This window comes from Hibiscus syriacus, unplaced genomic scaffold (genome assembly GCF_006381635.1).
Source record: "Hibiscus syriacus cultivar Baekdansim isolate YM2019G1 unplaced genomic scaffold, ASM638163v2 tig00111402_pilon, whole genome shotgun sequence".
Lineage (NCBI taxonomy): Eukaryota > Viridiplantae > Streptophyta > Magnoliopsida > Malvales > Malvaceae > Hibiscus > Hibiscus syriacus.
The window spans coordinates 3,750,612-3,776,065 of NW_024063082.1; the positions used below are offsets into that span (position 1 = coordinate 3,750,612).

Genomic DNA, 25,454 nt, shown 5'->3' on the forward strand with positions numbered 1-25,454 from the left:
CATTGATGATGATGATTAAAATATAAAATTAATGTCTATGTGGGTAAAATATTAATAAAAAAATCAAATATACGATTGAGTGACGAGAGCAAAAACAATTTAAAAGTTGGATGATATAATTAATTTTTTTTAAAGTTTAGTGATCAAAATTGGTAAGATAAGAAAATTTAGTGGTAAATTTATGTAAATTACCTGTTTTGAATTAACCCGATATCCGACCCATATAGGAAAAACGGATAAATCCAACTTCTTTCCCCACCAAACTTCGTTTACGACGAGATTTACCAAAGAAACCCTCGATTCTTCGAAGCTCTCTTTAAAAAATATATATAATTTACTTCAGAAACCCAAATCTCCGGTTCGCCAGTTTTCTTCAAAGAAACTCACTTTGTGTTTTCTTACTAACAATAATAATTATTTGTTGTTTAAATTTTGGGACATAATGTAGTCTGCCATGAAAGTTTCATCTCCAATAATATTTCCCATAAATTCAACACCAAAATTGAAAAAACTTAACAAAATTTCTTATGGTTTGGGATCCAATGAATACAACTCGATCTCTAAAATCTGCACTGTTTCATCTTCTTCTTCTTCTTCTTCTCATGAGGTTAGTTTTGCTACATTTCTTTTCTTTTACCCTTTTATTTCATAATATTTATGTATATTCATATTAAATGTGATATGTTCACTTAATTTTCTTAATCGAGAAATTTTACAATGAAAAGGGAACCCTTCTCTGTTAATTTTAATTTCAGCCATTTTTTTCTGTTAAAAAACCAGTATTTTTTTGCTATTTTAATTACAGTGAATATATCATTGTCAGGACAGGACTGCTACTATTATATGTGAATTCATTTACTAAGTTTTTTTCCCCTTGTCTGGTTCGTTTTTATTTGAGCTAGTTATACTCGTAAAGTGTTGAACTTTAAATTTCTCCTTTTTTATGCATTAAGAATTTAAGAAGTATAATGGTTCTCTTATTTACTCTTCATTAATCTTTAGGAACACTTTTACTATGGCAATTGTAGTGTACCTGAGCGACCAGCCAGTGAAAATTTTTATAAACTTATGAACGGTTTGGAGCTCTCATTTGATACTTGTTTTCTATTTCCGGAGTAAAACCTATGTTGCTTTGAATCTTTCAATTTTTCTTGACATACCCACGTCTGATACCGCGTTGGATGAATATTCGGAAAAAGGTACTCTGGTTATGTGGCACTTTCAAGGGTTTCTTTTATATACATGGTAAATGTTGGCATATTCGAACTTAGGTACCTTGGGAGATATGACCCTTTCAAAGGTTTTTCAAAATACATGAACTTTGAAAATTTAAACAAAACCGTTTCAGACTTGTATCAATATATGACACTCACACTCTAGTTTGAGTTACAAGGTTAAAAACAAAGGTACACTTTGCATACAGAAGCAAACAATATGCTTAAACGGTTAACTGGTTAAGAAATCCAATAGAAAAGTTATTTTTCTTTACTTTTGTATAGAACTATGTTAGAAATGATGTTACCTTTTAGTATTTGTTAATTTTAATCAACTTTTGAAATTTATTTGGACTGCTTTCCTTTTATTTCTAGAAGCTTTTACGAAGAATAAAACGTGAATAGTAGCAAAATGCAAGTAGCAATCACACTCACACCTATCAAACAAACCCTCGATTGTTTGGAAAGCCTTGTTGATTTTGTTTTTATCACGGTGGCTCGATTAGGTTTATTGAAAATCATTATCAGATTGCTTTCTTGTAATTGCTTTGATATCGGTACTGTTAAGATAATTTTTCTGTCAGGTTGTCGGACTAATTATGATTATTATACACCTTCAAAATAGGTTTGCTACGGTGTGTGTTATTTGAAAAGGTGAATTTGATGTTACAGGCTGAGTCAAGGGCAGTGGGAGATGCACACAGACGACGGAGCAGTCTTGAATCTTTATTTTGTTATGATAAACCTATTCCCGAGGAAAGAATCGAAGAACCAGTTGGGGTACATCTGGCTGAAAAAATAGTTGGAGATAATCCCTGTTGCATTGATTGTCAGGCCAAAGGTGTTGTCCTTTGTTCCACTTGCTCTGGTTGCGGATTATATGTGGACTCGATATTAGAAAGCCAGGGTATCATTGTCAAAGTTCGCTGCCTAGGTAAAGTTAATGCTTATTTTTATGTTCCTAAAAGTATTTTTATGCTGTCAATTTCCTACACCTGTTATGTATGATATAGACCCGATTCTGCATGGCAAACAGATGGAGGTCTAAATACGACCCTTATAACCTGTTTATGATGTGAAGAATCCTTTATGAAGTGATTAGTTTAGGGGTTTCCATAGCTTGCTCTCGTGCAATGCAAATATCATGATTTTTAGTGCCTCTTGCTGAAATGCATTAGGGTTTTACATTATCAAATCGAACAGAGTGACATATTATAGTCGATGCATATGAATTGGCTAGACTACTCTACCTATCAACACTGTGATTGTGATTCATGTTCTGTATTTTTGTCCAACCACGAAAGACATTTGTAGAATACAATTAATTGTCAAAAACTTCGTTTGTCATTGCTATCGCGTTGAAGGACACTCCAGTATTCTAAACTCTTAACATCACGAGTCCTAAGATTTTTATTTTTGCAACAACTGATTCGACGGCTTGGGAATAAGGCAAGAGATTGATGATTTTGGATTTGAACCCCAAAAATATGTTAGAAGTCATCTCTTAAAGATAGCTACTTGAATTAATTGGACAAAGCTCGGGGTTATATTTTTTAAAACGAAGGAGATTAAAGTCCGGAAATATGGGAAGGGATCACACACGTTGGATACAAACTCCACATTTAGTAGACATGACTTCGAAAAGGTGACAGCATGGTTCAACTGGACTAAGGTTCGGGTCCCATGTGATTTTTTTCTCTCAAAGATCACACAGTTTGGGAGTTTGGGAAGGGATTGAATACATGGAATTGAATCCTAGATTTTTGGATTAAGCTTTGGATTTCAGGTGTCCGATTTTGCTCTTAGTATGGTTTTGCTGTTATGTTTATATGCGGCTGATATGTTGTAATAAAGTATGGATTTTGTTGCTGTTCAGGTTGTGGAGGAACCGGCAATGTTATGTGCTCGGAGTGCGGTGGCCGAGGTCATCTAGGACCGAAATAATTTGACGTCGGCCTCTTTACCTCAGTAAATTTGTTTTGGCCTTTATATGTAGCATTTACACATTGGAATTTCATTTCTTCTAGTCATGTAGTTCATGATAAAAGAAAATTAATGATTTAGTTTGATTCGTGTCATTTTCTAATGATGTATGCTTTCGTTTCAAAATCTGTCGGTTACATTTACATGTCGGTTCACAATCGTTTATAAATATATTTATACCTTTATATTGAACTTACGTATATTATATAATGAAGATAATTGAAATGATCAAAGTAACAACCGTAATATCATATTTTAATTATTTTGAAAGAAAATGATTGACAAAGAGTCTACATGATTTGATTGGAAAGCGACGGTAGTCGCCAAACGAAGTTGATAGGAAGTGATGGCATGTCACCTCGGAACCTAGGGTGCCGGATGCAGTAAAATCCCAGCCCCAACACAAACAACTTGAATGGTACAAGGTAGAAAAACAATGAAGCAAATAGGCAAAACACCACAAAAATGCCACTAGCTCTTGGATCCCTCCAACTAAACAAGGACTCTAAACGCTCCCCTTGGACTGCGACATCACCCATCAGTGTTTGAGCTCGGACAGCGACTGCTCCTAAACGATCATATCGTATTCGTACGGAATCCGGTGATCTTGTGGTTGGAAATTCATCAAATTCTTCATCGAGCTCATCAAGACTTACACCATACACACGAGAGTTTCAAGTCCACATTGTATTGGATCTGTCGACGATAATCAGATCTTAACTTTAAGATTAAAAAGGCGTACAAGAACACGGTGGGGAGCATTAGATGCGGACATATCACCATGGCTATGAGCAACCCGTGAACCAAAATCGTAATAGTAGGGCGGGTCCATGTGCGAATCTCGTCTATCCAACGTGCCAAGCACCTCACAACCCTGAACCAATTTGCCTTGCTCCTCCTCATGCTCCACACGTGTGTATCATTGTCTAATATGAATTGAACTACTTTTCCGAAAACTGCCTCGGACCTGGCTAACCTAGTCGTCACTATGCGCATAACCGTGTGGCCCAGTGTTTCCTGTTGGACCGGACCCAATCGGCTAACATGGTGCATTCTTGGTAACATTGGACTCCCATAAGCTTGCACTAGGCTTAGCCATGATGAGCAACAAAATCTAACAGCTACTTCAATCTCACCCATTTTCTTAGCCCCATTGGGTGTCAATACGGTGAGGGTATATGAATTTTAATATACCGTATTCGTATCCAATGTCGATAACCGTATACATATTTTACCAAGACATACATCTTTCTCACCCTTGTACCGTCCATTATCGAATACACCTATGGTAAGTATCGTACATGGATCGTATATGTCCCACGTATATTGCTCGTTCCATCATAGATTAAACCGATCGAAAATAGCACGTGTACGGATCCACTTGGGCCCGTATTTGGCAACCACATAAGCATACGTCGTTCCACATGTACCATCCCTGGTCTTGACAGGTAACAAATTATTCGCCTCTCGGATCCCAACATCGAGCGACCCAATGGGAGGCTTAGCTAGCTGCTTAACCGTGGCTCGAACATTGCTAGTCACGTGAGCAGCTTCATCAAGCACGTGATACCCACCTTCTAAGCAGACTCTGACGTGGATTCTCCCTGCGTAAGGCTTATTTTCACCTCCATTCAAATTGAACCACCTTGATTTTACCTCCGTTTTATCATCTGTCCTCCTATCAATGCTTGACACGTGGATTTTAACCTCACCCACTACCTGCCCATTACTGGCATCTTCAACGCCGACCAACAAAAATGGCTCAAATGACTCAGCCGCCACTAATATCAAATCCTCGTTCCAAGCTGACCCAATTTGAGTCCTACTAGTTTTGAAAACTTGAGCGCCGAGCTGAGCCTTGACATAAATTTCGGGACTCCGAACCTTAGCAGCAACAACAACAATAACAAAATTATATTCTCATATGCAATGAGGTAAATGAATATATGGTAGTAGGCTGTCCTCAACACTAGGTTGAGAACAACTTTTGTGAAAGACCTTCGACAGTCAGAAAATTAAAAATAAAAATAAAATGCAATGCATGCATATATAAATAAATAGTTGAACAGTCTTCATATGTAGTCTTCATATGCGTATCTATAATGAGAAGTAATACCTATAAATAAATTATTAGGTAAAAATCTTAGTAGTCTTCATATGCATATCATAAAAATCTCTGTATATAGACAAAAATATTAGTCTTGGGTTTGGCAAACCGTTAGTATCAAATACCAAAGCTTTGTAGAGAGAGAAATCTTAGCTCGGGTCTCGAGTATCATCCCACCCGAATCCGATTGCCAAGCTTCCTGGAAGATCGTCTTCCTGAGTCCCGAACCAGACAGCAATCATCACATCATTTCCGGCTGACTTATCGGATTCAAGACTGTACCATTGAGGAGCTAACGGACTATCTGGCGGAACCCTTTTCGGCACTTCTTGCAAATCAAACGACACCGTTCCTAATCATGAAGAAGCTTCTTCTTTTTGTTCTTCGTTTTTGTCTTCTTCAATCCAAACTGAAACTTCTAAAGTGTTTGAGCTCAGTCCTTCTCTGTCGAATGCGAAAACTTGGTCCCAGTCTTTGTTGATTTGGGTTTTGGTTTTGATATTGTGAGTGGTAATGACTAGCTTTGCATGGAGGGGACAAGTCGCCAATTCTTTGTTGGCTAGTTTTGCTTTTACGAGTCTGACGTATAAAAATGGCATACGGTCTACGAGATCGTACCCGACACGGTTGTGATCACCTGAGAGTGATCGGATTTCTAGGTCGTTGATGATAAGTTCAGTGATTTTTCTTGTTTCAGCCTTGTCTTTATCTGTCTCTACCGGCGGCTCTTCTTTATTTGCCACTGATCGGTTCTCCATCTCTGCCGGCGCTGAATTTTCTATGGAGTGAAATTTGTGGCGGTCTCTTGTGGTTGTTGGTTACTTGTCTCCGCTGGTTTCTCTTCTTCTTTGGGTGCTTCTTCTTTCGGCTTTTCTTCTTCTACTTTCTTTTCCTCTTCTGGCTTTTCATTTTTGGGTGGCTTCTCCTCCACTGTCTCTTCTTTCTCATCCATGGCAGTCTCTGCGGACACCGGAGCCGCTTCCTCGTCAACATAATAAACTTTAACACCAATCTCACCTTTAACCTGGGAAAAAAACACTCCTTTTCTCCAACGGATAATAAACAAGACTTTCAGCTCCGGATTTCACAAAAGACTGCAAGACAACTTGATTTTCCCAAGAAAATTGCTTCGTTTCACAGTTTTCTTATCATTGTACAGATTGATCTCCAACATCTTCGACGCCATTGATTCAATATCATGAACCAGAAACTCCAGCTTCTCATCCCAGACAGGATTCAGATCCCTGAACTTGGTCTTGGTTCTCCTTCTTTGCCCATCGAAATCAACTATGGCATAAGAACTGGCTGTTCCTTGCCCATCTTTCGGCATCAGGTTATTGGCGTTGCAGATTTCAAGTATCAGCTTCCTGGTGCCATTTTCAGCTGCCATTCTTGTTCGTTAAACACTATAAAGAGACAAGTTCCGATCTGAGTTTGAAGAGATTGAGGAAATAAAGCAATAAGAGTGAGAGTGTGAGGAGAGATCTGTTGAGTAAAAGTGGAGGAGACATGGCGGTGGTGGGTTTTTTTTTAATAAAGGAATGCATTGAAAATTGAAAGCGAGTGGAGCGTGGAGGCTATAGGGACGATAAATGAACCGTATTGAATTGTGTTCTTCATTTAATTTAGAATTAAATAAAATAATAAATAATGACTACTGAATATAAAAAAAACCCTCCAAATAACCAAATTTCGTTAATAATTTACTGACTACTCAACAACCCAACAAAAATTAGAAAATTATTTAAAAAAATTACGGAAAAAATTCATTAATATTATATTAACACTAATTATTATTTTAAAAATAAAATTTTAAATTCATGATTTATATAGTTAGGATAAAAGTGCAATGCATAGATATCTTTTCGTGCGCTCAAATTCGTACTTCCGATTACACTATTAGCACAAAAAAGTAGTAAAACCCAACTTCTTTCTCCCACTTCCTCGGTGTTTACTGCTCCAAAAATCAGAAAAAATTAGTAATTTCCTTTTCTTAAGAAAATTACTTTCCTCCTATGGCCTAAACCCTAACGCCATCCCCTTAACCGTTCCCCTGATTCCCAACTTAGTCACTCACTTCCCCCTTTGCTTCTCAACCTCCGACATCTTCGTATTTTCTTCTTAAAGTTGTTCTTCTAAGTATTATTACTAACTTGTAAATTATTACTAACTTGATTTCATATTTGAAATTTGAAAACTTCATTTCGTTACTTACAAAAGGAAGAAGAAAAAATCGAGCTATTTTTTTTAAAAACTCGTAATTACGGAGGATGGTTTTCTGTTCTAGTTGTTCCAGAAACGTTGCTGGAGAACGCTTCAATGAAGGTGTTCTGTAAGTGATTTTCTTGCTCATAAACAGTGTTTATTTTTCCGGAGAGAATTTTGATTCTTTGTTTCATTATTTATTTTATTGATTGATTTTTTGTGTAGGTGTTGTAATTTTTGCGGGAAGGTATTGGAAGAATACAATTATGCAACCGAACCTCAATTTGTTAAAGATTCAGCTGGCCAGGTAATCTTTCTTTCTTTACATGTAAAATTTAATTTTGGGACTACTTTCTGCGATAATTTAGTGGAATAGAAGTGATATAGGTTTAAGCAAGTTGATATGTATTGTTTTGTAAATTTTGTGCAAAATCCATTGTTTTTAGCTATTTGTAGTATCCTAACCATGAGATTGGCTGGCCGAATATGCAATTAAACAAAAGAAGAAATTGTTTGGCTAATCTTATTGTCGGGTGTGTTTTAATTGTTTGAAGTGTGTTGAATAGGGGAGTTCAAGTTTCATTACCCTTAGTTCCGTTTGTTGATCATTTGATATGTGCTTTCATGTTTCGACTTGCATTTCTATTGATTTCTTTTGCTAATTTCATTTTGTTCCAGAGCAAACTGTCTGGAAATTTTGTAAAGTCCGTTCAAGATATTTCAGATTCACGTAGACGTACATTGGATAAAGGTATGCTTTGTTAAGTTGCATATATGCTATGGAAGATATGTTTCCAACTTTTGATAAAGGATCACCGATCATTTCACCAAATTCACTCTTCGTTGGTGCTCTGATTTCAAAAATTTTGACATTTATTATTACGGGTTCAACTTGAATTTTAAATGCTATTTCATTTTATTTTCATGGTTTATATTGTGATAGCATTTAAGCTCTTATTGCAATCTGACTTACAAATGTTTTGTTTCTGGTTTTAATTTCATCGTGATACAGCTTTTGATAATATAAACAGTCTGAGGATTTCATTACATATTGACGATTATAGTGATGAAGTTGTTGGAATTGCGAGACGCTTTTATGAAGTATGTTTTCTTCTGCCTAAGTTTCATTTAAATGCTTGGCATTTTTTTGCCTTTTCCCCCTCAATATTTTGAGCTATTCTTATCTGCATTGTGAAGATTGGCCTTGAACGGAATTTCACTAGGGGGCGCAGATCAGAGCTAGTAGAGGCCACATGTCTTTATCTTGCTTGTCGGTGAGGAATCTGTTCCTTCTTAAATTTGTAATTTGGTTACATGGAAATACCATTGCCTGAATTTGAAAATGGTTTGTTGTCTAAACATAAAATGTGATGATTCAGCTGTTTATATGTTAGTTTAATAACACAAACATTTAGGTGTCTGCTGATTACATTTGTAAGCACTTGCAAAAAAATAAAAAAATAAATTCCACACATGCTACTTGTTATCTCAGATAGGTATTTTATGTATTTTAGTTAGTTTTTGCAAACTCCTCGATTTTCTTGTCTGAAATTTGTTACTCTGCATATTTTTTACTAAAATATAGGGTCATGTAGATGGTGGTAATTTTTTTAGTACTTCAAATCTCACATTCTCATTTGTAAAATACCAAGGGTGATTCTTTACCATCTATCCTTTTTTCTTTGTACGGGAAGTGTTTGATCTTTGTTCCTTTCAAGTCTTAGTTTTTGAATTTTTTGTGGTATTGGCTACTTCCTCTGCAAAACACAATAACTTGCAAGTTGCAACTCTTTCCTTCATCTTCTTGTATGATAAATGATATTTTCTTTGGGATAGATTTATGCCTTTAGTTTGTCATGTCCTCATGTATGCTTTTTGTTTAGAAATTGCTTTTTGGTCCTGTAATTTGTGTTATTTAGGCTAAAGAAAAGGAGGGTAATTACATAATTCATATAGGTTTTTTGTTGGCTAGGATTTCTTGTACCAAGAACGAGGTAAGACTATTTTAGGGTTCAATATTGGTCAAATGGATGTATTGGCAGCTAGGGTTTGAATGCTGAAAGGTTATTGCTGGTTTTGGAATTTTGATAGAAAAAACTTTGGACGTGACCTCTTTCAGCTGGTTATTCACAACTTAGAAAACACCAAAGGTTCATGCTGTGTTTTTGAGAGTCACATCAAATTCAAATTAGCTCCACACTGTCTTGAACATTATATCAATGCAGAGATATATAAATCATTTAGTGTATGGAAGAGTCAGAGAAAGTTGCTGTAGAGCAGGGAGGGGAAGAGAGAAGAGGGAGGTATTATGAACAATATGATCCATTGTTATTTTAAACTATAGTTTGTAAGGGGCATGCAATTGAATTTACTTTATTGTGACAAAAAATGTGTTCTATTTCATCGTTTTTGTGGTGGCTAAATGTGGCATCAAAGGTATATATTAATGCCACGCTTGAATAATTTACCCTCCTTTTTATCACTTTTTTATTCCTTGAACTGTTGAAATATCTCACTCCTTAACCATATAAGTTATGGATTGCAGGCAAAGGAGAAAGCCGTTCCTTCTTATTGATTTTTCAAATTCTATAAATGTAAACGTGTAAGGAATTTCTTCCTTTTTACCCCTTGTAAACAAAATTAATTAGCTTGATAATCCTGTGTCTGTCTTGCATGGCCAGTTTCTTTTTTGTTTTGATCAAGTTCTGTTGTTTCTTCTTCAGTTATGAGCTTGGATCTGTATATCTCCAGCTTTGCTATGTGCTGTACCTTGCTGACATGAAAGATCTTCCTAAACTAGTTGATCCTTCAATTTTTATTCATAAATTTACAAATAGTAAGTTGCTTAATCAATTTCCATTCGCTGAGATTCTTTAATTGATTGTATGTTCCTGGTGTTTATGCTTTGATCTCAGACATGCATAATAACCAACATGCTTTGCAGCTTTGATTCCAGAAGGGAATGAAGAAGTTGTTAAAACAGTACGGGACATTTTAGCTAGTATGAAACGGGACTGGATGCAGGTGTGATTTTGTTCAAAGTTATTTATTTTGATTCTTTGTATTATTATGGATAATTTTTAGAGTTAAAATCTTACTGTAACACAAATTTACAGACAGGGAGAAAACCCAGTGGTTTATGTGGTGCAGCACTGTACGTTTCTGCACTTTCACATGGTGTGAAGGTTTCTAAGTCAAAAATTGTAAGTTATTGCTGAACTTTTCTTTGTTTCTTGGCCTCTTTAATAATCATGATTCATAGGTGTTTTTCCTTTTGCTCGAAAATCTTTTAAGTTTAAACTATTTATTTTTATCATCTGGCTGACAAACTTTGCAATTTTAAATTCATGAGTATGGCTTGATTAGATGTTTTAACTTCCAGCCATGCCATGATTGTGCTAGCAAAGATGCATGCTAAATAAGGTCCTAACTTATATTACGTGGTTTTAGAATAGGTTCATGTCTGGACCTAAGCTAGAGTAGTGATAGTTTGTATTGAAAGTAGAGCAATTCTTTATTATTTTCAATATATTAAAAACATGTTACACAATCCCTATATATATAGATGCTGAAACACCTAATTTCTAGGGATATATGCAACTTACCTAGAATAGGATCAAATCTATCTAAAACAAAAAGAAATAAACAGGAAATAAATATATACGGATATGGTAACAAGCTACCAGCATCCCCTAAAATATGGAACTGAATACTGATCTGTTTAACTCTAGATTTCCTTAATTTCGGCCCTCTAACACGCAGACAGATATGCATTCAAACTAAACTCCAAATAATTCTACACTCCCCCTCAAGCTGGATGGTAATGTTAATTAACCCCAGCTTGGAACTTAGATCATCAAAAGTCTTTCTTGGTAGAACCTTAGTAAGAATGTCGGCTATTTGAAGACATGTGGGTACATATAGCATTTTGATCATCCCTTCCTCTATCTTCTCCTTTATGAAGTGTCGATCAATCTCCACATGCTTAGTTCTGTCATGATGGACAGGATTCTTGGCAATGCTGATTGGTTATCACATAACATCTTCATAGGTTCTTCACTAGAAATTCTTAATTCCTCTAGTACCCTTCTTAGCCATATTCCCTCACAAATACCATGGGCCATTGCCCGGAATTCAGCTTTTGCACTGCTCCTTGACAGCACTGATTGCTTCTTACTTCTCCATGTGACTAGATTTCCCCACACATAAGTACAATACCCTTCGGTCTTGAACTGATCCTGCCCAATCTGCATCACTGAACACCTCTATGTCTCTTCTTTGATTCTTCTCAAAAAATAATCCTTTCCCTGGTGTTAGCTTCAGATACCTTAGGATTCTATACACCGCCTCCATATGTTCTTCATTTGGATTGTTCATAAACTGACTTACCATGCTGATAGAAAAACCAATGTCTGGTCGTGTGTGAGAAAGGTAGATTAGTTTACCCACTAGCCTTTGGTATCTTCCTTTATCCACCGGTGCACAACTTTCTTTAGTGCCTAATTTTGTTGTTGAATCCATAGGTGTGTCTACTGGCTTACATCCAAGCATCCCAGTTTCTTTTAATAGATCCAGTACGTATTTTCTTTGGGAAACACAGATTCCCTTTCTTGACCTTGCAATTTCCATGCCTAGGAAGTATTTGAGCTGTCCAAGGTCCTTGATTTCAAATTCCTTAGCTAGAAGACCTTTGGTAGTATTGATTTCTTCCTCATAATCTCCTGTTAGGATAATGTCATCCACATATACAATGAGGATAGCCAGTTTTCCTGCAAATGAGTGTTTGACAAACAAGGTGTGATATGATTAACATTGAGAATAGCCATGATTCTTTATTACCTTGGTAGATCTCTCAAACCAAGCTCTTGGTGATTGCTTGAGCCCGTATAATGATCTTTTAAGTTTGCAAACTTTGTTGTCAGTTTTCGGTGTCTCAAATCCTGGAGGGATTTCCATGTAAACTTCCTCAGCTAAGTCCTCATTTAGAAAGGCATTCTTGACATCTAGTTGGTGAAGGGGCCAATCAAGATTTGCAGCTAGTGATAGGAGAACCCGAACTGTGTTTAACTTGGCTACTGGGGCAAATGTTTCCTCATAGTCGATTCCATACGATTGAGTGAATCCTTTTGCAACTAGTCGTGCCTTGAAACGATTAACACTTCCATCTTCATTGTACTTGATTGAGAATATCCATTTGCATCCTACTGGCCTTTTTCCCGATGGTAATTCTGATATTTCCCAGGTGCCTTTCTTTTCCAGTGCATTTATTTCTTCATGCACAACAGCTTTCCACTCAGGAGATCCAAGAGCTTCTTGTATGTTATTTGGGACCTGAGTGTTGTCGAGGTTGGCAACAAACGACTTGAATTTTGGTGACAGGCCTTCATATGATATAAAGGTGTATATAGGATGTTTTGTGCAAGTTCTAACTGTAACATCCTCCATGCCGGGTTAGTGATTAATTTGTAAAGTTTCAGCATTTGGTGATTTAAGTAAAATGATGGAAGAGTTCAATGACCTATTTGAGTTATTTGGTGTAGGATTGAATTATAAAGAAGGAAAATTAAGAGGGCAAAAGAGTATTTTAGTAAGAGTAATAATTAAATATTCCTTGAGATGATTTTATAAATCACGTGGAAAGCATTTGAGATAAACAAGGTTCCAGACATTTCTCTTCTTCTTCTTCTTCTCCAACCGTGAAGCTTGCAAGCAAAGATGAGTTGTCTTCTTTTGGATTAATTCTTATGAGTTAAGCATGGGTTTGGTTAATGAAGATTTAGGAAATATGATGGAGAGAAACAAGGTCCTAGAAACTCAAAGAATTGTAAGTTAAGGGAGATTAAAGGTTGGGAGCCATTGAATGAAATCTTAGATTAAAGGTCATAATAAGAATTAGAAGCTGGATTTGACTTGTCATCAAGCTAATTAAGAAGTATGAGGTGATAGAATTAAAATTAGAACAAGTTGGGATTTGAGTAAGATTCTTAAATTCTATATAGAGGATTATTTTTTTTTAGTTTTAGAGGTATTGAATGGATAATAATTAGTTTAAGTAAGTGTATGAAAGTTAAAAGTATTAAAGGGAGTGAAATATGAATGTTTGAGCTGAAATGAGATGATTTTCGAGCTCAAAATAGGATTTCTAGGCTAGGGGAATCGGTACCCATTCAAGGGGAATCGATACCCCCTCAACGAATATGAATTTCCAAAATGCTAGAGGGGAATCGATACCCCCAGGGGGAACCGATTCCCCCACAATGAAAAAAAGAAAGAAGAAAGAAGAGAGACTAAACTATTAATCCCTTAAATTGGTAGGCAATTAGAGGTTAATTTCAAGACTTAGGCATCTGATAATCATCTTGAAAATTTTGCTTATGTAGATATTGAGCCTAATCGAGTTCCGGAACCATCGACAAGTAGGATCAATCGAGGGAAAAACAAAGAAATCTAGGTGAGTGCGTATGCATAGCTTGAATATATATTTTATTCAGTTCTAGACTTGTGATAAGTCTAGATTCAATATTTTGATACATGATCGTAGTTCATATGATGATACATGACATGAATCCATACCATATGCATTATGGGACATGAATATGAAAGAAAAGTTATATGAGTTATATGATAAAGGTATGGAAATAATATGTTTACGTGATATGAATTAGATAAATTGTGAAAGCCCATGTTATGTAAATGAGAACTATAGGTATAGTTGGCATGCCAAGAGTAGAGGGTCTATGTGGTCCTTCGGGATATATATGTATTCTTTGGAACATGTGTGAAGTCTGGTGAGACACATACTTGATCCTTGGCATATGTATATGATTCTTAAGGAATGATATGTTGTCCTTCGGGATATATATGTATTCTTTGGAACATGTGTGAAGTCTGGTGAGACACATACTTGATCCTTGGTATATGTATATGATTCTTAAGGAATGATATGTGGTCCTTCGGGACATATATGTATTCTTTGGAACATGTGTGAAGTCTGGTGAGACACGTACTTGATCCTTGGCATATGTATATGATTCTTAAGGAATGATATGTGGTCCTTATGGACATTATTATATGGCACTACGGTGCAATTCTACGCGGCACTCCGGTGCAATTCTACGTGGCACTTAGGTGCAATTATATGAGCTGTGGTGACAGCATAATGCACAACCTCACAATACTCACATACCTTAGGTTCTCTGTATGGTACCATGGGCTAATGAACTTACTAAGGCAAACTTATGAATGTGAATTTGATAAGTATATGTGTAAGAAACATGATTTTGGTTATTGCATTGGTTACATATATCTTATTATTGCAACCCATCTTATTTTGGCAATTACTTTATGTTTGTTGATATTATTATTATATTATTGCCTCACTAAGTCGGTGACTTAGCGTGTGAGTGTTTCACACGTAGGATCCGATAAAGTAGACGATCGAGGTTAAGCAGCTGGACAACATTACTCCTGCAACTATCAGATCAAAAGCAACTTAATCAGTAGGTCATTTTGTTATGAAAATGGATGTTGGCATGTAATTAAAGAGTTAAGTTGTGTATGCTCTGAATATTTTGGTAAACTTATATTACCATATGTATATTATTGTATTTTTCGTAATATAAGTTCAAGTATTTTACTATTATTTGTAATGAGTTGTGTTTTAAAAGTCAATGTAATATCTCTGACTCGTATCCGGGTTGGGATACGGGTTGGGGGTGTTACACTAACCCCTTTCCTCACGGTAATAGGATAGTCACTGTCATCACCAGTTATTTCACTCTGTGAGGGCACAGGATTAGGATTACCTAAAGGATCTTCACAAGATCTTGGACTAGGATCAGATTCTTGGTTTTGCTGCAGAGGTGCTGGTGGTTCCATCTCCTTTTGGTTCTTCCTCCTCCGTGAATAGGTAATCAACTCATTATTAGTTGTTGATTTACTAGTGACCAGATTTTGGTAAGAAGATTCTAGGGAGCGATGTTGTTGAGGAGAAATAGAGTTAGAATTTGGTAATGGGTGAGATTGGTCAGGATTTGGAGAGAGCTGAACTGATTCATCAATATCCCAAATTTGATATTCCTAGGTAAAATTGGTCTCCCCCTGAATATCAGATTTGGGGTAGTAGGGCTGGTGCTCAAAAAAGGTAACATCCATGGAGTGGTAGTACTTTTTAGTGACCGGTGAGTAGCACTTATACCCCTTTTGAGTTAGAGAGTACCCAAGGAAGATACACTTAAGTGCTCTAGGATCAAGTTTATCCCTTTTATGTTGATGGACATTAACAAAGGCTGAACACCCGAAAACCTTGAAGGGAATAGTGGAGACGAGTCGTGTATTTGGGAAAAACTGAAGTAAGGTTTTACAAGGACTTTGAAAGTTGAGAATCCTAGATGGCATCCGGTTTATGAGGTATGCCGCAGTGAGAATAGCTTCACCCCAAAAATGTTTCGGTACATGAGTAGAAAACATAAGAGATCTTGCAACATCTAGAAGGTGCTGATTTTTCCTTTCAGCAATTCCATTTTGCTGAGGGGTGTTGACACATGAGCTTTGATGAATGCTGCCATGACTCAAGAGATAATCATTGAGTATGAATTTGAAGTATTCTTTGGCATTGTCATTTTTCAGAATTTGGATTTTTGCTTGGAATTGAGTTTGTATCATGGTGTTGAAGTTTTTGAAAATCTGACCTGCCTCTGATTTTTCTTTCATGAGAAAGACCCATATAAGCCGAGTGTGATCATCAATAAATGTAATGAACCAACGGGAACCAGTCACATTTTTTAGTTGAGATGGCCCCTAAACATCGCTGTGAATCATTGAAAAAGGATGGGATTCTTTGTAAGATTGGTTGGGATAAGAATTACGGACGTGTTTAGAGAATTGACAAATTTCACACTTGAACTCATTTGGATTTTTATTATGAAATAGAGAAGGAAACAACTTCTCAAGATACAAGAAATTCAGATGGCCTAATCTATAGTGCCATAACATGATTGCACTATCATTATTAGAACAACTGACAGAAAAAGAAGTAGGATTACCAGACACTAGACAATCGGACTGATAAGTTGTGCCTTGAGGAGGATTTGTAACCTCGAGAAGATAGAGTCCTGAGCACATTTTAGCACTGTCAATCGTCTTCCCCGAGTCCAAGACCTGAAATTAACACATGGTTGAACCAAATTTAGTCACACAATTCAGGTCTCGAGTAAGTTTACTAATGGACAACAAATTGCAATTCAAATTTGGCACAAGAAGGACTGATTCAAGTGTAATATTCTCTGATACTTTAATAGAACCTGTACCAACCACTTTTGAGAGTGAACCATCGGCTATTCTGACCGTTAAGTGTTTATCACATGGACTGTAAGTAGAAAATAGGTCCTCATTTCCAGTCATATGTTTTGAAGCTCCAGAATCTATAATCCATGGATTTGACGTCTCTTTTTTAACATTGAGAGCACTTAAAAAATTACCTTTTTGGGCTAAGGACCCAGTACCAACCACAGTGGAGGTTTGGGCATGCAAAGGCTGGTTGAACAGCTTCTGTAGAACCTCTAATTGTTCCTTGCTGAATTGAGTGGGTTCAAATTGAAGGTTTGTCATCCATTGAGACACAATTGCCTCGCCCCTCTTTGTCGTTGGTAGACCGGGAAGACTTCTAATCTGCAGGCTTACCATGAATTTTCCAGCAAGTGTCCCTGGTGTGACCAGGTCGGCGGCAGTGATCACACCAAGGGCGTCCTTTCTTTGGTTTGGTGTCATTGGTGTTGTAGGAGTTCCCTCTAACAGCAAGGGCCGAGCTCTCAAGACTTGTCATTGGTTCTTGAGAGCCCATCATGATTTTCTTTCGACTCTCCTCTCTCCGGACTTCAGAAAAAGCCTCCCGGATATTAAGTAGAGGTTTGGATCCCAAGATTCTTCCTTTTACTTCATCTAGATTTTTATTTAATCCAATCAGAAATTTATATATTCTCTTCCGTTCAATGATCTGTCTATACCTGATTCCATAATTTAGATAGCTCCAATTGTGTTCCTCGAACAAGTCCAGCTGTTGCCAATAGCGGTTGAGTGTATTGAAGTACTGGGTTACTGTTAAATCTCCTTGACGAAAGTCATGGAGAACACTCTCCACTTCAAACAACTCAGATGTATTCTCATTGTTGGAATACGTCTCCTTTGCAGCCTCCCAGATTTCCCTTGCTGTTCTGTAGAGTAGGAAGTTCTCTCCGATTTCATTTGTCATGGAATTGATGAGCCATGACATGACCATATTATTCTCGGAATTTAAGATTTTGAACTTCTCATCATCCTGCCTGGGCTTGGCAGTCACTCCTTTGAGATAATCATCCTTTCCTCTTCTGCATATGAACATCATAACAGAGTGGGACCATTGGAGATGATTGTTCCCATTCCGTTTGTGTCCTGTAATGGGCATGAGATTGCTATCTCCACTACTATTACTGGAGGCCATGGCTACCTAGTTGGAGGTGATTTGGGACACGGAAGCAGTTGAATCACTTCTCCCGTATTTGGTCATATGAGGGATTTAGGGTTCAGAGAATGCTCTGATACCATATTGAAAGTAGAGGAATTCTTTATTATTTTCAATATATTAAAAACAGGTTACACGTTCCCTATATATATAGATGCTGAAACACCTAATTTCTAGGGATATATGCAACTTACCTAGAATAAGATCAAATCTATCTAAAACAGAAAGAAATAAACATGAAATAAATATATACGGATATGGTAACAAGCTATCATAATCCCCTAAAATATGGAACTAAATACTTATCTGTTTAACTCTAGATTTCCTTATTTTCGGCCCTCTAACACGCAGACAGATATGCATTCAAACTAAACTCCAAATAATTCTACAGTTTGAGATGCCTCACTGCCCTGGCTAAGATCCTCTGCAACCTGCCATTGTAGTAATATGCCTAAGTCCTTGATGCTATTTTTTATTTTTTTTATTTTTATTCTTTTTCCTTAAAGAAAACTTTAGCTTGATCGTACTAAAACTTGAGGCATAAAATCGCTGAAGTTTAATATGAAAAAAGTGAAAATGCAATATTAAAAGAAATCCACAACAGCCTTAAGCCTTAACAAATAACAAATACTGCATATATTACAAAAAACGCATATTTAGCATTTTCTTTTCCAGTTTAATTGATCTTATTATTATTATTGTTGTTGTTGTTGTTACTATTGTTATTATGGACAGCTTATGTTGTTTTATTCTTAAATGAGATTTTCCATGTTCCAGTTTCTTCTTTACTTAGATTCATGCTGATTCTTGTTGTTTTCCCCTTTTCTTATTATAGTCTCTCTCTCTCAAATTATCTGGTTAATTAAGGTCTCTGTTTATCAGATAGAGGTTGTTCACATTTGTGAAGCAACATTGTCAAAGCGGTTGATTGAATTTGAGAATACTGATTCTGGTGCCTTAACGGTATGTATCTTTCTACTTGTTCATGATAATATAGACGAACTACATGGTGCCAGGAAACTGGTAATGGGATGAGATTGCAAATTAGTAGTAACTATGAAACAAACCATAATCTTCCCAGTTTTTGTTTATGATAAGTTTGGATCATTTTGTATTTTATTTTTATTTTTTCCTTTTGATGTTGACGCGACTTCCTATCTGCTTAGGGTCCTAAGTAGAGCCTGTAATCTAAATGGCTTGCTGCATCTCGTGGGAAAAGAAGCTTTGTTGTTGTAATTGTAACTTGTGTCAGTGCTATTATTATAACCCTTATGGTAGAATTTGATTAGTAAAACTTTACTGCTGATTTTATGAAAAATTAATGCTGATTTTTATCATTACTGCAAGCATTATGTTGAATTGTTGTATTCTGCATCTACTTTTCCTCCATTGCATTGCTTGAAAATACACTGCATTGGTATATATGACCAGATGGAGGAGTTTACAGAAAAGGAGAGGGATCTTCGAACTGGTTCATTAACTAAAAAACAGCCAATTACTGGGTCAAAAGAAACAAGCTTAGATGAAGTTCTATGTAGGCATACGGAGAGCAAACCTTTTGCCTATGGACTTTGTAATGATTGTTATGAAGAGGTAAGCACCCGTGTTCTTTTTGTAGGCTTTCTTATCTTCTTTTGTGCACTACGGTTTTACTGCTCGAAACTGTTTTATCATTGAAGCTGAAGTTCAGGCTGTTACTGGATGGTGCAGTTCATGAAGTTTTCAGGAGGGCTTGAAGGAGGATCAGATCCACCTGCATTCCAGCGTGCTGAGAAAGAGAGAATGGCTAAATTAGCTATTGAGGAAAATTCTACTGTAAGTTCTGTAATTATACCCCTCTAAATGTTTAAGGACAGTGTAATTGCTTCATTTATTTTTGATTGCATATTTATTTTTGATTGCGGGATTATGCAAAAATTATTAACTTACAATGTCCCTTCTTCCCTTCCTCATGTGCAAACGGTCTTTAAATTTGGTGTTGCCCTTCTTTTCAGTTTAAACACTTTGCAATGAGGAGTTTATTTATGGTTATGTTGTTTAATTAGGAGAGATTAACCAGTCTTAGATTCTTGTGACTGGATGCATGGATCTTTTTAGTTTATTTAGTTATGATGTTATCTTCAACATTGTTTTAACTGTCATTCTTTTGCACAATATTTCATTGTTTTGTTTTGTTTTTTTAAATAATTCCAGAGTGTATCTAGCAGCACTTTTGCGAGTGGATATGAAAAACCTCAAATTAGTGGTAAGTTTTATTGTCACGAGTAACCATGCTTTACACTGTTTAGTAATAGGATTTTTTTGACTAAATGCCCAAGATTTTTTTATTAGAAAATGTATTGTTTCAGGGCTTTTAGAGTATGCAACTAACAAGGCAACTATTGACGATGGTGACAATAATAAATTACCTGGAGTTGATGCTAGTGATGATGAACCAGATAACTTTTCTCATATTGATGATTTTGAGGTGGGGAATAATTCTGTTTTCTTGTATTTTGACATTGCATTGTCCATATGAACTTCAACAAACAAAATACTACATGCTCAAGCTCAACTAAGTGCTAAACTAATTACACTGATTATATTTCCTAGTCTAAGTGAATATTCTTGTTAAGACATAGATAGATTCAAGTTTCTTGAGCTTTGACAAGCTTAGCTGTTTTGCTTCTTTTACTTGGATCAGTTCATCTTTTTTCCCTGCATCGATAAACCATCTAAGGTGTATACCCTTGAGTTGAATTCAACCGGACAGAAATTCAGCTTTCAATTGTTGCAATGAAACTAATGCTAAACATATGGTTCGGTTGGGTGTTTTATGTAATCAACATCACTGTTGTTATATTTTCTTCTGAGCTGCTCTGGCTCTAAGTAATGATTGATCTGTAAACTCAAGTCTCCAGAAATACAAAATCGCCAATTGAAAAGGAAAAAATGTTCAAGAACTGACCAAAATTTACCTAAATTAAGCTTATTGTTCGGGCCTGTTCTTCAGCATTTAAAGTTTTTGTTCTTCATAACTTCCTTAGGAAGTTTAGTTGGTCTGGTACAGAATCAACAAAGCTGACCTGAAATTTAGTCTTATAAATAATTCTTCACTGTATACCTGTTCTCAACAGTATTGGTCATGACTTTTCAACATGCCATGTATTTATTAATTCATGCATGCATTTAATATATAAGTGCGTGTTTATTGTTTGAGTGGCATGCATTGTGTTTTAAACTTAATTTAGAAAGTGTTGTTGATTTTATGTGTATGGAACAACACTATCTGTTAAGTTGCCTTACTTGGATGCCATTTTCTTATTACACTTGGGGATTACTCAAATATTACATTTTCAGGTTGATGGTTATCTTCACAACGAGGAGGAAAAGCATTTCAAAAAGATCATTTGGGAAGAAATGAACCAGGAATATCTTGAGGTGATCTGAAACGAGACTTTGTTGAGTGCAACTTTATTTTGGCCAACTCTAGTCTATCTCACACATTAAATTTAATATTCATGCCTTGGCACGTGCTTAAGTATGGACATTGGAAGAATCACTCGGTAAATCTTTCTGGTTACAAACTTCCGGAAGAGTATGATTTATCCTAGAAAAATACAATCTGAGTATTGAAGAAACAGACTTTTAGATGGTTTTCCTCATATTCTTATCATGTGGTTAAATTGAGCCCTGATTCCATTGAAATTGTTTGATATGACTCATTTTATATACGTTACAGGAAATTAATCATGCTGCAATCTTTTCAGGAACAAGCAGCCAAGGAAGCAGCCGCAGCAGCTGCTAACGAGGCTTTAATGGCCAAGTATGGTAAATGCCCAAAGGACCTCCAAGCTGCACAGGAGCTTGCTGAAGCCGCTGCTGAAGTAGTGGTAAAATCTAGAAAGGTGATTCTTGAATATCAAGAAAAGTATTAAAGTTATATCAAGAGAAAAGCAAGGCACCACGTTACTTCTAAAATTTTAAGAAGAAAATGCAAAACAGACTATAAATGGTACCATGCATAATAGCTTTACCACATGCACTTAATTCTTTATCTCTATTTCAGCGGACTATTGCCACTCTGGTTTGATTCAAAGGTTCTTTTTACTCCCTTCTCATTATTATTATTATTATTATTATTATTATTATTATTATTATTAAATATTCACACACATTTATATATGAGCATAGTTCTAAACTTTAGCTTGGCTACAATATGTTATTCTTATGTCCATTGATGATCGTCTTTAGATTATGGTACTTATCCTCTTAAGATATGCTTCAAGAATTCTTTCTTGTATCTTAACTTTTTATTTCTATTTTTGTTGGCTTTTGTTGTATTAACAGGAGAGGCAACAAAAGCGAGCTGCTGACGAAAAAAATGCAGGTCCTCCTCAGACTGCTGCTGAAGCAACCCGGCGAATGCTGGTCAAGAAGGTATCAGATAGGTTTTCTTTTTGTTTTGGCCTAAGGTGTACCAAGTGGCAGAATAGAGAAGCTTAGTTCTTTCTGATTATGATAAAACTGCACTCCCTTCAAAATGGGAACACTGTAGTGTTAATTAAGTCACTGGAATCTCATCTAAAGTAATTTTGAGTTAATGAAACTAAACTGATACTAATCTCTCTCCAGATGACTGTAAAGGATCTTCTTTATTCTGTAAATTTAAAATAACGGGCAACCATAAAATCAAGGGATTTACATAAGATTTTGCTGTAAAGAGCTTTATCTATCTTTGAGTTGGAAGGGTATGGTTGAACAAAATAACATGAAGTTCAGATATATATATATCTTTTGCACTGTAAAACATAATAATTTGTTAATAGATCACTTTCTTGGCACTTATAAGCCATATGCAATTCAAAAAATTTAGGATGCTTGGAATTTGTTGGTTGAAATAATGTGAAAATTGGCTTCTCATTCAATTCATTACCTAATTGAAGCGGAAACCTTGAACAAGAGATTAATCTGATTTTCCTTTTCAAGACAACCTCTTCTGTATTTACAAGTTAGTAGATGAATTTGCTATGCCCCAACAACCAGTTCCCGAGTCAAAACAAAATGATCCAAAAATAAAATGCTGGTTTTGCTGGGATCTGTTGTCATAATCATGCATTTGTTTAGGTCTTGAATTTATAAGTGCTTTATGCATGCATGTATGCATGTATACGCGTGAAACTACAAATTGAGTACTGTATGTAGATTCTAATAACCTCTTTGATTAAGTTTTGCCTCGACTGTATGATACTTAAATGGCCTCTGTGCAGAGGCTAAGCTCAAAAATAAACTATGATGCATTGGAGAAACTCTTCGATGATCCGGTACGTTTGTCTAATTTGCTTTAATGTTTCAAACTAATTGATAGACTGTGGACGCAAACAAACATATACACAGATAACTTTGTACTATCTTTTGTTTCCCTTTTTGTATGCGACACGAATTCTCTCTCATTCTAGTGGTATTATACCTATGTTATTCAGATTTGGGAGTGTTGAAAACAGGTATACCAGACATTTTCCTAGTTTTTCCTTGTATTTGAGTATCATTCCCTCATACCGATGTTTGAATGTGTCGAATATAAATACTTGGGCGTAATTGAAGAGTCGGAGTAACATTGACTACTTGATAGTGATTTTTTCCCCAAAAAACAAACTTCTTGAAGTAATATTAAGATATTATTTTTGGTATCACAGGTGACTGTAGAGAAACCCAAGAAACAAAGACTTGAATCAAAGTTTGAGGAGAAGGCTTCCAAAATTGGCAAAGAAGAAGGTGATTTGGCAGATGAATATAATGGCGATGATTATGATGGATATTGAATCATTACATACTCCGAGAGATTTGAAGCCTTTGAACAAAAGATGCTTATGGCATTAGTAAAAAGGGAGTTAAAAATGTTGTAGTAAGTAGTGTTCCCTTATCGTGTATATTGTGTTTGTAGATGCTCGATTTGTCCGGGGCCAAGTCGGAGCAAGCCCGGACCAATGGATTGGTTGGTTGTAGCTGTCTAACCATGCAACTGCTTTGATGTACTGCAATCAGAGAAAAAAGGATTTTCAGCCATGTATGATAACTGGTCAGTTATCAGCAGTTAACTAAAACAATTGAGGGAGCAGTTTGTAGAGAGTGGGGGGGTTTTAATTTTGATTTAACCACCAGAAGCATAAGAAAAAAGGGACCATCGGCAGAGATGGGAAAAAAGGAGGAGACCAACGAAAAATTTAAAAGGAAAGCATTTGAGAAGAGAGGACAGGATCAACAGGCAGAGAAAAGAGAGAGTTTTACACAGGAGAGAAAAGGGAAAGAAAAGCACGAAAAGAGTAGGGGCTTCTTCATTTTTTGTTCTTTACACAATAGAGTAACAAAAGAAAAACAGTGTAGAGGGTTCTGTTATCTGATTCGAAAAAAAACAGCGTGTAAAAGAGGTTTTTTTCCCCTCCAATTCGATGATTACTACAAACAAAAGGCTCTTTCTCTTTCAAAGCAATACCAAGCAAATCCAATACGTTTTTTTCCCTCCAATTCGATGATTACTACAAACAAAAGGCTCTTTCTCTTTCAAAGCAATACCAAGCAAATCCAATACGTGTAAGATTTTCCCTTCGTGATTACTTATAGTTGCATTTTTTATTGGTTTTAATAGATTTCACAATGAAAAATAAACAGAGAATAAAAAAACAAGATGGTAGAATCTAAACAACCCGATAGCAATAACAGAGAACCATAGAACCAACATCGAATCAAAGTACTAACTATAATAATGTTTGCTAATCACAATTTTAGAAGCTAAAGCCTTACCATAAACCTGAATTTAAGGTCTTCAGTCACCGCTCCATGCTCACTGTCTCTGCCATCACAGTTGTGTCCAGTGTTTCTTCTTCCAAAATTACCGCCATTTCCTCCGTTTCAGTATAATTAAGCTTTGTTGATAGCATGCTTAGTCTCCATCGGAAGTAGTTAAACCATTAAGAGTCGTTGGTGGCTATGGTAGTGGTTAAAAAGCATTGTAAGTGTTGGTTTAGAATCGTTGGATATGTATTTATTCGGCGATCATGGAGGTCTTGAGGGCTCGACCAAGGGTGATGAGGAGATAGAGGGCAGTAGCTAAGGATTAGGTTTAGAATAAGTTTAGGGTTGGGTTAGGTTCATTTTTAGGGTTGTTAAAATATTGGCCATGTATGAGAGGAGTCAATTTACCTAGTTGAAGAGATGGTCGCCGGAGTTGAAGTCGCCGGGGTGGAGAGACTCGAACAATAGAGAATAACAATGGTCGTTTGGCTTCGGTTAACAGTCCAATAGTGGTCGGGGTTTAGTGTAGTCACCGTTGAGCGGTGGTCGTGAGGTTGGTGAAGAAGAACGATCGGAGAAGAAAGGGATAGTGAAGAGGAAACGTGAGGAGCGGCAGAGTTCAATTTAGTTTAGCTTAGGTTTAAGTTTTACTTAGGTTTTATATTAACATTTTAGG

The 25,454-nt window shown here is 36.2% G+C and overlaps 2 protein-coding genes and 1 pseudogene across 2 annotated transcripts; 2 read left to right on the plus strand and 1 right to left on the minus strand.

The window, feature by feature from the left end:
- The first annotated feature begins 302 nt into the window (after positions 1 to 302).
- On the plus strand, positions 303 to 3,286 carry LOC120161909. The gene is made up of 3 exons (XM_039172116.1): positions 303 to 607; positions 1,887 to 2,148; positions 3,091 to 3,286. Exons 1-3 carry the CDS (start codon positions 455 to 457, stop codon positions 3,156 to 3,158), a joined length of 483 nt encoding a protein of 160 aa, XP_039028047.1. The 5' UTR covers positions 303 to 454; the 3' UTR covers positions 3,159 to 3,286.
- Positions 3,287 to 3,487: 201 nt separating this feature from the next.
- On the minus strand, positions 3,488 to 6,694 carry LOC120161930 (annotated as a pseudogene).
- Positions 6,695 to 7,224: 530 nt separating this feature from the next.
- On the plus strand, positions 7,225 to 24,163 carry LOC120162369 (transcription factor IIIB 90 kDa subunit-like). The gene is made up of 20 exons (XM_039172527.1): positions 7,225 to 7,367; positions 7,572 to 7,636; positions 7,735 to 7,816; positions 8,188 to 8,260; positions 8,522 to 8,610; positions 8,707 to 8,783; positions 10,055 to 10,111; positions 10,233 to 10,345; positions 10,454 to 10,533; positions 10,626 to 10,712; positions 18,890 to 18,970; positions 19,439 to 19,600; positions 19,718 to 19,822; positions 20,201 to 20,252; positions 20,356 to 20,474; positions 21,347 to 21,427; positions 21,757 to 21,894; positions 22,337 to 22,426; positions 23,257 to 23,310; positions 23,683 to 24,163. Exons 2-20 carry the CDS (start codon positions 7,575 to 7,577, stop codon positions 23,806 to 23,808), a joined length of 1,728 nt encoding a protein of 575 aa, XP_039028458.1. The 5' UTR covers positions 7,225 to 7,367; positions 7,572 to 7,574; the 3' UTR covers positions 23,809 to 24,163.
- Positions 24,164 to 25,454: the final 1,291 nt, after the last annotated feature.

What these genes read in the sequence shown, in the direction of transcription:
- LOC120162369 (XM_039172527.1), top strand. Translation starts at nt 7,575, where the DNA reads ATGGTTTTCTGTTCTAGTTGTTCCAGAAACGTTGCTGGAGAACGCTTC. An exon ending in AGGTTTCTAAGTCAAAAATT is followed by an intron (nt 10,713 to 18,889) that starts GTAAGTTATTGC and finishes TCTGTTTATCAG; the next exon opens with ATAGAGGTTGTTCACATTTG. An exon ending in TGAACCAGGAATATCTTGAG is followed by an intron (nt 21,428 to 21,756) that starts GTGATCTGAAAC and finishes CAATCTTTTCAG; the next exon opens with GAACAAGCAGCCAAGGAAGC.
- LOC120161909 (XM_039172116.1), top strand. Translation starts at nt 455, where the DNA reads ATGAAAGTTTCATCTCCAATAATATTTCCCATAAATTCAACACCAAAA. An exon ending in CTTCTTCTTCTTCTCATGAG is followed by an intron (nt 608 to 1,886) that starts GTTAGTTTTGCT and finishes TTGATGTTACAG; the next exon opens with GCTGAGTCAAGGGCAGTGGG. An exon ending in TGTCAAAGTTCGCTGCCTAG is followed by an intron (nt 2,149 to 3,090) that starts GTAAAGTTAATG and finishes GTTGCTGTTCAG; the next exon opens with GTTGTGGAGGAACCGGCAAT.